A 13,511-nucleotide genomic window follows, 5' to 3' on the forward strand; every position below is an offset into this window, starting at 1 on the left:
AAATAATGCTTCAAGTTTTAAGATTTGAACTGAGAGATACAAAAAAAAATACTGTGGCCTTACCCTTATATTCAACAAAAAGTACTTATTCTCCCACTCCTGTTGGAAGCCTCAATTCTCATTTGTGTATTTTCTTTTCCATTTGCCTTTGCCTTCCATTGTTAGACAGGATAAGAAAAATGTTGATAAAATCTTAAAACAGCATCACAAACACTGTTTATACTTGCATTTCTGAATCCAAATGGATTAAATTGCTGTGAGCAGTTGTTTAATGTCTCAGGTGTGGTATATCATAATGGCTAAGGAAACTAATAACTGTGGGTATGTCTAGACTACATGCATCTGTCACCAGAGACATGTAAATTAGACATACTGACAGAGTCAATGAAGCAGGGATTTAAATATCCCCTGCTTCATTAGAATAAAAATGGCCACCGTGTTGTGCCAGCTCAGCTGTTTGTTGGCATGAACTAGCAGTCAAGACGGGGATTGGTCAACAAGGGAAGCCTTTGCCAACTGATCCCTTATGCCTCATGCAACGAGGTTTACAGTATCGGTCGGCAAAAGCTTTCCTTGCAGACCAATCCCCATCTTGACTGCTGGTTCCTGCCAACAAACAGCTGAGCCGGCACAATGCGATGGCCATTTTTATTCTAATGAAGCAGGGGATATTTAAATCCCCACTTCATTGTCTATGTTGGTATGTCTAATTTACATGCCTCTGGTGACAGAGGCATGTAGTCTAGACATACCCTGTGTGCTTGTGCAAAGATTAAAGGAGATTCAGGGTGTGTCTAGACTACACGGTTTTGTCGACAAAAGTGGGCTTTTGTCAACAAAACTAAACCTGCGTCTACACTACCGCTGAGTTCTGTCGACAGAATGTCGACAGAACTCAGCAGTTTTGTCGACGCTGGTAAACCTAATTTTACAAAGAATAATGCCTTTTGTCAACAGAGTTCTGTCGACAGAAGGCATTATTGCATCTAAACTGTCCTTTGCGTCCACACTGTTATGTTGTCAAAGCAGCTTGCTTTGTCGACAGAACTGAATGTAGTGTATCTGTCGACAAAACTTCTGTCGACAAAACCCTGTAGTCTAGACTTACCCTCAGATTAAATTCTGAAGAGACTCCTGTAGCTCTGGAGCAACCAGCTGCCTACCCCTGCAATAGGAGCTGGAATGGGTCTTAAATTCCCAAACCTGTGAATGCTTATATGCATTCATATGTGTAAAGTTGCTTTCATGTATACGCATTTTGAAGACTGGTGCTTAGATGAGTATCTACTGCTCCTAAAATAATCCTCTCTTTTTATTTATAGAATCTAATACATGAATTTCTTAAAATTCATCATCATTTAGAAGAAGACTATTCAGGGATTTGCCTCAGAGCACTATAGGCAGCATTTTTAAATATCTGACTTCTGAAGGAAGCATTCCTGCATAATCTTTCACTGTTTGGAAATACTGCAAAACAAGTAGAAATGTTCAGTTTTCTATTGCAGCTTGTTTGTTGCTTTTGTAAGTATTTATCACCTGTACTTATTAACCCTCAACAGGTGGAATTCAGGATCTCAAACATCTGCTGATGCTAGTTTAGTCTCTTGCCAGATTTAAACTTTATGTTGTTGGAAAGAGAATTTCATTTCCCACTGCAGACATTATGCACATATTTTTCTGGTCAAAAATATGGGAGTCCCATATTATTGGAATTCTGTTTGCAGTTTGTTGACAATATGGAGCAGAAGATGAATAACTACAAAGTGGGAAGGATTGGAAAGATAGCCAGAGAGAAATGGGTTTAGTAATTTTTTATTGAGTACCTTATTTGCAACCATAACATTTGTATTGCAGCCTTGAACCATATTAAGATGCAGAAAGTTCAGACTTACCATATCTGTGTCAGGAAGAGCTGATATTATATTTAAGCACTGTGTGCATTTTAGATTTTTAAAACACAGGTCCCCAAACTCAGTGACATTAGATTGAATCTTTTCATATAGTTACTTTAGCTTGAAAATCTTTGTGCTACTTAGTAAAATCCTATGTATTAAAGAGCTACTGGAGCTGCACATCACTTTTATCTACAGTAAATCATCATGAAAGATCACAATATTAGGTCTCAGAGGTTTTCAATATATTAACATTCTAGTAAGATGCTAAAGATCCTTTTTTTTTTTACTGCAAAGACCTTGATGTAACTTGACCTTATAATATGAAAATAGGATTTTATATTCAGTATTTCAAAATGCAGTACAAATAGGGGAGAAAAGGGAAGGAGGTAGGCAGTATAATGCATGAAAAACCATTTATTGTAAGTATGTTTGTACTGTTGCTAAAGAATACATTTTTCTTTTATTATTGAAACAAAAATTAAATGTTTCTGTCATTTCTTTGCATCTCCTCCATGTTTATCTGTTGTAGTCTGTTTTCTAGAAAAGACAGTATTGGAAGTTCCATATTTATGCAATTTTACAACTCATCACAGAAAACCAGACGTCTTAGTTAATTTAATTTAGGGAAAAGGATTAATGGCAATTCTAGCTGCACACAATACTTGTCCAGAAAACGCTGAAATATCTTCTATAAAGTAATCCTTCTTAGGGTTGCTGCAGCTTGAATTGCCTTTTTGGTTGCTTATAAGGTGCAGTTTGCTGGTTTGGCATAAAATATTCAGATCAACATTTTGATATATGTAGAAAAAGGGATTATAATAAATACATAAGAAAAAGATGGGGAGGATGCAAACAGGAGGCAGGAAAACAGCTAACTGCATAGGTAGTAATCTGAGTACCATTATCTATCTGAAGCACAATCATTATGCAAGAGAGAAGTGACAGATATACCAGAAGGCTAAACTTAAAGGCAGTCACTAAAAAATGTTGGAAGAATATATTGATAACAATTCAAAAGCTTGCTTTAAATGCTCTCCTCGCTCAAAAGCACTCTAAAGATGTTGGAAAGCAAAAAGACTTTTATGTAGTACTTTAATTCGTTTCTCTCCCTTTTTTCTTCTGCTGTCACAGGGGCAAGAATGGCTGACTCTCAGGGTCATTGCAAATTGATTTTGTGTTGTACACTTAGAAGAACTAAGGTTGATTTTTCAGAGTTTTGCTTCAGTATTACTTGCTCTTAAAGATTTCCATTTTTATTATTGATTTTAATGTTTTTTTCTTTGCTGTGAGAGGCTTAAAGAACAAATGATACCATTTCTTTAGGCCAAAATATAATCTTGCATGTAATTCCCCAGTGCCATTTTGGGATTTTACATCTAACTATAGTGAACTGCCATAACCTGCCCAGAAAGACAACACGCAATGGATAGCATGATGTTTTTGTTAACCGTAATGGGTCTGTTTTAAAGGGCAAAACACACAGGAAAGAGGGTAGGGAGCTAAGCATGTGATTAATGTAGATTTTATTTTATAATTCCTCTTGTGTTTATACTCTTTTAACAACTATTAATTTGAAAACAGATCAAATCCTTTTAAAAACTCTGATTGTCAATGGAATTTCTGCCTGGAGGCTTTATTGAATCTTCTGATGCAGCCCTGCACTGGAGAAAGTGCATTGCGGTACCATTCTAGTGGAAGGATTAAAGAGACATTGTTCCTCAGAGACTTGCAGTTCTCTATGGAGTTTCAAGGTATGAAGGGAGCGGATCCACACCTACACCTGTTCACAGTGTGCATTGTATCCCTTTTGTGACTGACAGTTCTGCTAGCTATTGAAGGAGAAAGCAACCTATCTCTTTCTTACTCCTTTCTCTCTCCCCCTCACCACCTTTGGGTTGCTAGAAATGGCAGGCTGTGAATTTAGTAGAGTGCAGATGTGAATGGCTCTAGCTCACATTAGTTACATGGGAGAGGAGGTACCATGCACTATAATCAGGCTAAAGTTAAGAAGTGCACTTTTGGGGACCCTAGTTGGTTACTGAGAGGCTGACTGCAAGATTGTTTATTTGAACCTCCTATCTCTTTTTGATGAGGTCTAAGCGATGCTTCCAGAAGGATAATGCTTTTAAAAACAACTGTTTTATTATCTTTGTTTCTTATACTGTTCTATCACATAGTATTCAGTAGGGAGCTTGTGTCTGACCAATGTGCAATACCATAATAAATGAACTATATGCCCTTGGCTGTGATTTGAGTCAGTATTAAGGAGAGTTAAGCTACAAGAGAGAAGCAGAGGATAAACAAACAAAACATTCACAAGAGAGTGACTCAAATTATGACGGACACTCATTTATAAACGTTTTGTTGATGGAAAGACTTTTCTCACTTCTTGAGAGTTAAAAAATCCCTGGACCCAAACCCCTTTTACTACCCCAAACAAGGCTTCTACCACTGCAGGAAGTCAATTATCTCCATGGCAACCAAAACAAACAGTGAATATTGCCTTAGCATCCACAAAGAATAAAATATGCATCTAAAATTAATTTATGTCTCAGGATCAGACACTTGAGATAAAAAAAATAACTGGTCATGAAGTACCCAGAAGGATCTATTAAGAGGGAAACAAACTAAATTCCTAGTTGAGCACTCAAGGGAGCTGTGCTTGGAGCATATAATTGTGTTGTGTTTGTATCTTTAAGGGACATTTTTTTGAATATTTCCCCATTTTCATGCATACTTCCATAATGTTCCCCATATAACCGAAGTTTGCCAAAGAAAGTAAAAAGGGTGAAGAAGAGTGATCTCTTAATCTGTCCCACTATACAAAAGGGACCATTTTGTATTGTATTAATTAATTTAGATGGAAGAATTTCTCCTTTTCATGCTGCTCCACCTCCCTCCAAAAAGGTTAGGGTATGTCTACACTACCCTCCTAGTTCGAACTAGGAGGGTAATGTAGGCATACCGCACTTGCAAATGAAGCCCAGGATTTGAATTTCCCGGGCTTCATTTGCATAAGCGGGGAGCCGCCATTTTTAAAACCCCGCTGGTTCGAACCCCGTGCAGCGCGGCTACACGGGGCTCGAACTAGGTAGTTCGGACTAGGCTTCCTATTCAGAACTACCGGTACACCTCTAGGAAGCCTAGTCCAAACTACCTAGTTCGAGCCCCGTGTAGCCACGCTGCACGGGGTTCGAACCAGCGGGGTTTTAAAAATGGCGGCTCCCCGCTTATGCAAATGAAGCCCGGGAAATTCAAATCCCGGGCTTCATTTGCAAGTGCAGTATGCCTACATTACCCCGCTATTTCGAACTAGCGGGGTACTGTAGACATACCCTCACTGTTCTGTGAACATCCTAGCAGAATTAGAATATAAAAACCAAAACCTGAATGCAGAAGTGGAGATGTATACATTTTTCATTAATATATGCTGATGAGAATGTTGTTTCTAAAATAAATCAAAAGAAGAGAAAATGTCTAGCAAAAATGGCTATGTGGCCTCCTTGCATAACTATGCAACTCACCCTGGTTTATGTAGATTGGCAGTCTGTAGTGATACCATATTCCTCTTCAGATGTTCTTTTGCTGGACAGCTCCCTGCTGATGCTGATTTTTGTTTTGTACACTAAAAGAACTAATGGATATTTTTACAGCTTTGCTTCAGAAAGATTTCCATTTTTATTATTGATTTTACTGCCTTTCCTTTGCTGTGAGAGTCTTGAAGAATAAATGACTTCACTTCTAAAGGGAAAAGTATAATCTCACATGCAACTCTTTAGCACCATGTTAGGATTATACATAGAAGTACATAGAAACACCAGAATCTAAATGAAGAGACACTACATGATGGGTATCATGAAGTTTCTGTTAATTATAATGGGGGTAATGCTTGAGATAAAGAGTGGGGGCTGGAGAGCCAATTTTGTGATTAATGTATAAATAGTAGTTGCAGCAGCAACAAGCCTTTGACCATTTAACTGACCCTTAATTAACAGAATCACAGACTCTCATGGATCGTAAGGTACATCAAGACATCATCTAGTTGATTATCCCATTCTGAGGCAGGATTAAGTAAATCTAGACCATCTCTGACAGGTGTTTGTCTAACCCATTCTTTAAAACCTCCAGTGACAGGGATTCCGCAACTCCATAGGTAGCCTTTGTATGGCTGGCTTAGCTAACATGTATTACATACTAGCTCTGATCTATTGGGGAACCAGGGCATAGTATCCAGCCGGTCTGACTCATGAAAGACCTCCCTCCCCCACCAGCATGTGTTTGAACTGAAGCACATAAGAAGGAAGACTTACAAAAAGCAATGAAAAGGCAGCAGAAGATGCATCTAAACCCCTCTGGAAAGTCCCTTAGCCTCATTTACATCAAAGATGGGACAGAAAGACATCTCCATTAGCATACAGAATGGAGAACAGCATTTCTAAGGGAAGAACTGCACTGAACTGTGAGACACAGAAAGCAGGAAAGCATTGCCTGATGGGAAATCTCTGCTCCAGATGCTAATGAACCCACATCTGTACATACCCCGATTAGTAATTATCAGACCAATTTTAGAAATAAGTGCTCGATTAGTATAAAAAATACAGAAACTGCCAAATTGCATTAAGAGCTTCCTCAAAGAAATAACATTCATAGCCAGGAATGCTCAGTTCCCATTGTCAAGTTTAAACAGAACAACTTTTGTATACTCTCTTGAACCATCCATTTCCTCATAAACAAATCTATTGTCTCCCTTGAACCATTAGGCTGTGTCTACACTGGCATCCCTTCCGGAAAAGGGATGCAGATTAGACACTTTGGAATAGGCAAGTAGAAATAAAAGATCCTCCGGAAAAGGGTTTATTTTCAGGAGAATCACGTCTAGACTGGCGCTTTTCTCCGGCTTATCCCCAAGCCGGAAAAAAGCGGCAGCCATGTTAATCCCCCGCAGATTTGCCTATTCCAAAGTGTCTAATCTGCATCCCTTTTCTGAAAAAGGGGTACAGTGTAGACACAGTCTTATTGTTTCCCTACAAAAACCCTACTCACACTCAAGTAAAGTGTTCTGATGCCTGGATCTACGTTTTGTATCAGTTCCATTGGGACTTCATTTTCTACTAACTGGTCATGCTGAAGGATGTGCTCTGCCTATTTCCAATAAGCTGCCTCCTCCTTGCATCTACCATCACCACTTGGGGACCCCAATTAATGCAAACTTCATGGAGTGGTGAGCTCTTTCTCTCTCGGTATAGCCTCCTGACCCTGCCTTATGTGATCAATTATGGTTTGCTAGCTCTAACTTTTGTAATCAGATTTAAGTTAGATTTAATATTGCAACCATTTTGTTTGGTTATTCGGAGAAGACTGATCTCTCACATGGCAACCTGGAGGAAGGAGCAGGGAGGAGAAACTGGTAGCACTGTTCCTGGGAAGCCACATGTGCTGGACACACATCCCCCCCTCCCATTTCCCCTGCATGCTGGAAAAGAAGAAGTGTCCCTGGGAAGCCACATTTGCTGGACCCAGTATGTGCTGGACACAGTGGGAAACCACTGTGCCCCATTCCCCCTTTTCACCTGCAGGCTTCTGCTCTGGCAAGAAAAGTAGCAATATTCCGGGAAGCAGCATGTGCCAGATTTGTCATGTGTTGGACACAGAGGGAAACCCCCTCTTCTGTCCCTCTTCTCCCACCTGCAGACTCCTGCCCTGATTGGCTCCTTACCATGCCTGCCTGCCTCTGAGCTGCATGTGTTCCGATGCTCCCCTGAGATGTCTGGGTGCCTGCTGTAAAGTGCCCACTTTAAAGCAAAATTTGGCCTTGCACGGAACACATCTCATTTGTCTTTACAGAGACCTTTAGTGTAGGCTAACAGATTAGGGTAGGGCTTAATGCAGTGTATCTCCTGAAATGTTGCCTTTGTAACTTTTCATTGCAGCTGGAACAGCAGCCAGCCTACAGTGTACTCCCCCTCTTACAACATCTTCCCTCCTGGCTAAGATCCGCAGGTGAAAATGGACAAAGGAGGACATGTCCATATGCTCCCTGAACTGCATGAACCCCTTCATGCTGGAGATGTGGACAGAGTGTCTGGACCACATAGCTGAATTCCAGAAGACAAGAGCTATCAGGGAGCAGCAGGCAAGACAGCAGAAAATGATGCTTTCCTTCCTAACTACTATGAAGGAGTGCCTGGCTTCATGTTTGGAGGTGGCCTCCTCCCAGAATCCCATCTGTCCTGATGTCAACCCAAGTCCCTTCTCCCCAGTCCCTCCTTCCCCATTGCTTCCACTCCCAAGGTTACTAGGGGAAGCTGGGGCCCCAGGACATGAAGGGGGGGGGGGACTCAAGAGCAGTTGTACCCTCCAAGACCTCAGGAGACAAAAGGCAGTCCTACGGACATTCCTGAGCCCCTTCCCTCCTTCGTGTTCTCACTTTGTTAATTTCCCTGCTGTTTTCCCCTAATAAAAACTCATGTTCTTTGAACAGTGGTCTCTCTATTGCTTGAAATGCTGGGGTGAAGTGAGGGATTAAAGGTAAACACAAGAAATGCAGTGGCAACTTGTTGAGAGCAACGTGGAAGAGTCTCAAAACTGGCCATTCATAAAACTGTTCTTCAAGGCCTCTCTGATTTAAACTGCCTCTTCCCTATGGTGCTGGTGTCTGACTGCTCAAACTTTCTGGCTAGGCACTCTGTCTCAGCACCCCACCCTGCCAGATAAGTTTCCCCCTTGCTCTCTCACAGATTATGGAGCACACAATAGGCTGCCACTACAAAGGGAATGTTGTGTGCATTGAGGTCCAACTGATTCAGGAGACTCCTAAGCCTACCCTTTAAATGCCCAAAAGCACATTCAACCACCATTCTGCATTTGCTCAGCCTTTTGTTGAACTCCTTCTTGCTGGGGTCCAGGCTGCCTGTGTATGGCTTCATGAGCCATGGGAGCATAGGGTAAGCTTGGTCGCCAATGATCACAATGGGCATTTCTACCTCTCTGGTTCTGATTTTTCTCTCTGGGGAAAAAAAGTGCCACTCTGCATCTTTTGTAAGAGGCAGGAGTTCCTAAAGATGCGTGCATTAAGCACCTTTTCTGACCACTTCAGGTTGATGTTGGTGTCCACCAGTGCCTTCAGCACCATGGAGAAGTGCCTCTTGTGATTGTGTACTATACTCCATGGCAAGGTGGCTGGGAGCAAAGATAGAGATGTGTGTGTTCCATCTATGCCTCCACTGAAGTTAGGGAACTCTATTGTGGCAAAGCCATCCACTATGATATCCATGTTTCCCAGAGTCACAGCCTTCCATAGCAGACTGTTATTGATCACCTTGGCTACTTGTATGACAACAGTCCCCACTGTAGATTTCCCCACTCCCAACTGAATCCCTACAGAATGTTAGCTTTCTGGCAATGCAAGTTTCTAGAGGGCTATTTCCATGTGCTTCTCCATAGCTGGTCTCATTTCCTTATTTTGGTACCTTAGTGCAGTAGCAAGCTGTTTGCAAAGTTCCAAAAATGTGTCTTTGCGCATTTGGAAGTTTCGTAGTCACTGCTAACGCATGTCTGTATCACAGTGAAGTCCCACCAGTCTGAGCTTGTCTCATGACACCAAAACAGATGTTGCACTGTGTCCACAGGATTGACTGGTGGCTGTGCTAGAATCAGCACCAGGGCTTGCATGAGCAGCGACTCCATGAAATTCATCCTCATCCTTTTCCTGGAGGAGTGACATGCATGCACTCTCCAAGTACTGCACCATCAGTATCACAGAGGTTTGCTGCAAACTGGACTCCATGCTTGAAATGCTACGGTGTCTGTGTGGGCAACCAGACCCCAAAAAGGTATGAGCACACTGCTTCCCATTGATCTCACCCAAGGGGGGACGGAGTAATTACTGCATTATGGGACACTAATGACATGAGTGCACAACCACCCACTGTAGAGCTTTGGTCATAATGGCCAACAGGAGCATAGTCTAGAATACAAAGCTACCCATGGTGCACCGCTCTCTGAGCTGATGGTAGGCTCTCCAATGAGGACATGCTACTTTGGACTATGTTCAGTTCTTCCCCGCAGTGGTGACATGGACCTTTGACTTTGCAAAATCAGGTTGTAAGAAATTGACCATATTAGATTTGACCTCATCTCATTGTGTAGACGTGCCCTGAGTGAATTTTCCAAACAGTGTTATTCTCAGTCAGTCCTGGTGGGTATTGAATACCTTGAAAGTCTAGCCCATCGCCTTTATTTTTATTTATTTGTGTGTGTGTGTGACTTGCAAAATTTGTTTTTTAAAATTAAGCATGAGAGCTTTTTTTCTAGAAGCGTAGCTAATACCATAGGGATAGGGAGACATGACATTTGTGCATTTAGTGAGACTTAGCTAAAATCAGATAAAATTTATAGGGTAGAGTGGATATTGGTGAGATCATGTAAATAAAGTAACTCTTCCTATGTATTTCAGCTCTTGCTATGCCCCACTGCATTTCTATTGCTTATTGAATCCTAAAGTGACAGTGAATTGGAAAAGCCCAATAACACATTTTTCAGAGTTGTCAACTTTTCTCTGAATTACAACCATCGCATTTTTACTGAACTTCTTTAGTGTAATGTCACATCCATGGTGATTATGTGCATATTTATTTTGAATTTCTACTGTTTATGTGCAACTGTTAAAACATAAACTGCTAAAAAAAGTTGGCCTTGCTATACCCTGAAACTTACATTTTCAGTTTTGGCTATTTTGCTGTGCTCCCATCTCTGTGTGTCCTAGGATTTGGATTACAAAATATGGTCACCTTATTATCCTTTAATTTATGGATATTGACTTTATACCTTTAATTAATTAATCTTCACTTTCCTGGCTGTCCCCATGGAGACATGTTCTTAGCAAAACAGAGGGAAAAATCATAATAAAAGCATATCATACTCTCTTAAGGCTTTGATGTGCAGGTAAGTACAGGTATATGTGTAGCAGGACACCTTTTACGGGGTGAAACATACTGAGCCCCTTCAGGCCTGGCAAGCTATGCTGCATAATGCCTGGGCTATGAAACCATGACATTGCCCCCTTCCTCCCCTTTTCTGAGTATCTTGTATCTTTATCCATTTTTATGTACCTGCAAAGCAACAGGGCAAAATCTGACACTTGATGTGTAAGGACAAGGTGTTGCCTTATTCACACTCATTAGCAAGTAAAAACAAACCATTTATGATGTGATTAGTCCATAAAGAAACAAAAAGAATAGCTATCAGCTAAAGAAGGTTCCTTCATTTTCACCTTTGATCGAAATAATTAGCTGCTGCTGGCATTTGTGAATCCAATCCAGACCAGAGTGCAGGAAACTGTTTGTCCTTTCTCCTGTAGGAGAAGCAGAAGCAGGTAGGAAGTTTTTTAGAGATGTCACAAGCTGAAGTGCTAGTATTCAAATCCTACATTATTTTAATTCTCCTCTTTTGAGCTAGAGCTTTCACAGGAAAGTCTGTGAAAAGAAGTACCATGCTAAATGTCAGAGAAAACATATTTGGTCTAGAGATGTTAAATTTAGATTAATTGGCTAATTGAATAGTCAATGCAATTTGCATTGACTGATTAGTCAATATGGGCACCTCCACCTTTGAAGTGTAGCAACAGCCCCTGGGCTGTTGCTTGTACACATCATAGGTGAAAGCACTGGGGAAAGCACGGGGCTAGCAAGGGCTCAAGCAGTCCCCCGCTGGCCCTGTGTTCCCTGCAGTGTTTCAAAGCGGCAGTGCTACATGGAGCCCAGGGTCAGCTGGGGACTCTGAGTCCTCATCTGACCCTGGGATCCATGCAGTGCTGCCATTTTGAAATGCCACAAGGAGCCCAGTGTTGGGCTTCCTACAGCATTTCAAAATGGCAGCACCATGTGGCGCCCAGGATCAGTGGAGGAGTCCCCAGCTGACCCCGGGCTCCATACGACGCTGCTGCTTTGAAAAGCCATGTGCAGCCTGGGGCCAGCTGGGAACTCAGCTTGCCCTGGGCTGCATGCAGCATTCAAAGCAGCAGACTTTGGGATCCATGTGTTGCTGCTGCTTTGAAACAGTGCGTGCAGCCTGTCCCCCAGCTGCACAAGGTGTTTCAAAGCAGCAGCTCTGTGTGGAGCCCAGGATCTAGTCCTGGGCTTCACACAGCACTGCTGTTTTGAAGTACCCTCTCCTCTTCCCCCATGTCCCCTTGCTGCCTCTTTCTGATAGAGGCAGCAAAGGGGAGGGGAAGTGACTAGTTGATTACTCATTCACATCCCTAATTTGGTCATACATATGTGCCCGTTGAAGGCTGTAGATCTCTAATCATTTATTGTATAATGTAATGAAGAAATAATGAAATATTATTGCAAGGGAAAGCTTACTGATAGAAATAAAGCCAAATCTTCTGTTTCCTAGGTTAATGCTATGTCTTGGGGCTATAAGATCAGCTCTACTATCTGAGGCCAGCAGAAAAATCTATCAGTCACAATCAGCCACTCTTAGCACAGACAGAACCATAGCAAAATGTCTATAGATATTTATTCTGTCTAAAATGGGTTATTCAAATCTTAGAAGCTGGGAGGTTCCACAAATGAAAAGAAAGGGAAACAAGAATCTCAAAGATCAACTGATGGGAAAGCTTTCCCCCCCATGCATTTTGGGCTTGATCAGCTGCCGAGTTAAAGGGTGTCTAAGAGAACATCCAATAAGAGGGAGCAAATGAAGTTAAAATCTTAGGGTATGTCTACACTAGCCCCCTAGATCAATCTAGGGAGGCTAATGAGGGCAACCAGAATTGCAAATCAAGCCTGGGATTTAAATATCCCGGGCTTGATTTGCATGTTCCTGGCCGGTCACCATTTTAGAAATTGACTAACCCAAAATAACTGCCTGCGTCTACACGTGGCAGTGAAACGGGCTTCCAATTTAAAGCCCTAAATCGAATTAGGTGGTATTCCTTCTGCAATGAGGGCTTGATTTGCAATTCTGGTCACCCTCATTAGCCTCCCTAGATTGATCTAGGGGGCTAATGTAGACGTACCCTTAGATAACTTTGTTTTTTCATTGTATAAGAAAGATATCACCCCCACCTGACATGTTAAGTTACTGTACTACAGGCAAGATTTCATTGCCTTGAAAAGAATGCATTCATTGGTGAGCAACGAGATCTGAAGAATGTTTCTTTTTTACCAGAACCATTGAAAACAGTAGTAAGAAGCCCACTGACTTCAATGGGCTTTGAAACAAAATCTAGTAGATTAAGGGAACTAAGTTTTTTCACAGTGGAAAAGGAGAGACTTTGGAGTGATCTTATTCGGGGGGGGGGGGGGGTTAATTATGAGAAGGAAAGGCAGTTGTGAGTGAGAGATTCACAATACAGAGAAACATTTTTATACTAACAAGTGGTTAAAAATTAGGGTCCATAACAACAATAACCAAACAGTGAATGGGGAACTGAGACAGAATTACTACTATGTCATATAATGTACTTCCAAAGAATGTACTTGGAAATACTTAGTAGGTATTGAATAAATGAACAGGAAAGGCAACTGAAACAAAGATTATAAAATATAAAGTATAAATGAGTTCAGAAGACTTATAATTTCTGGAGAAAGAGGGAAGTGAGGGAGTATT

General features: G+C 41.4%; 1 protein-coding gene across 1 annotated transcript in view; it reads left to right on the forward strand.

Annotated features, from left to right (window-relative positions):
* The window catches only part of LOC142826530 (uncharacterized), an 82,877-nt gene extending 81,072 nt beyond the window's left edge, over window positions 1-1,805 (forward strand). The window contains exon 7 of the mRNA XM_075919253.1: window positions 1,725-1,805. Coding sequence (XP_075775368.1) covers window positions 1,725-1,805 — 81 coding nt within the window. The remainder of the gene's footprint in view (window positions 1-1,724) is intronic.
* Window positions 1,806-13,511: the final 11,706 nt, after the last annotated feature.

Source organism: Pelodiscus sinensis, chromosome 1, assembly GCF_049634645.1.
Source record: "Pelodiscus sinensis isolate JC-2024 chromosome 1, ASM4963464v1, whole genome shotgun sequence".
NCBI classification, from domain to species: domain Eukaryota; kingdom Metazoa; phylum Chordata; order Testudines; family Trionychidae; genus Pelodiscus; species Pelodiscus sinensis.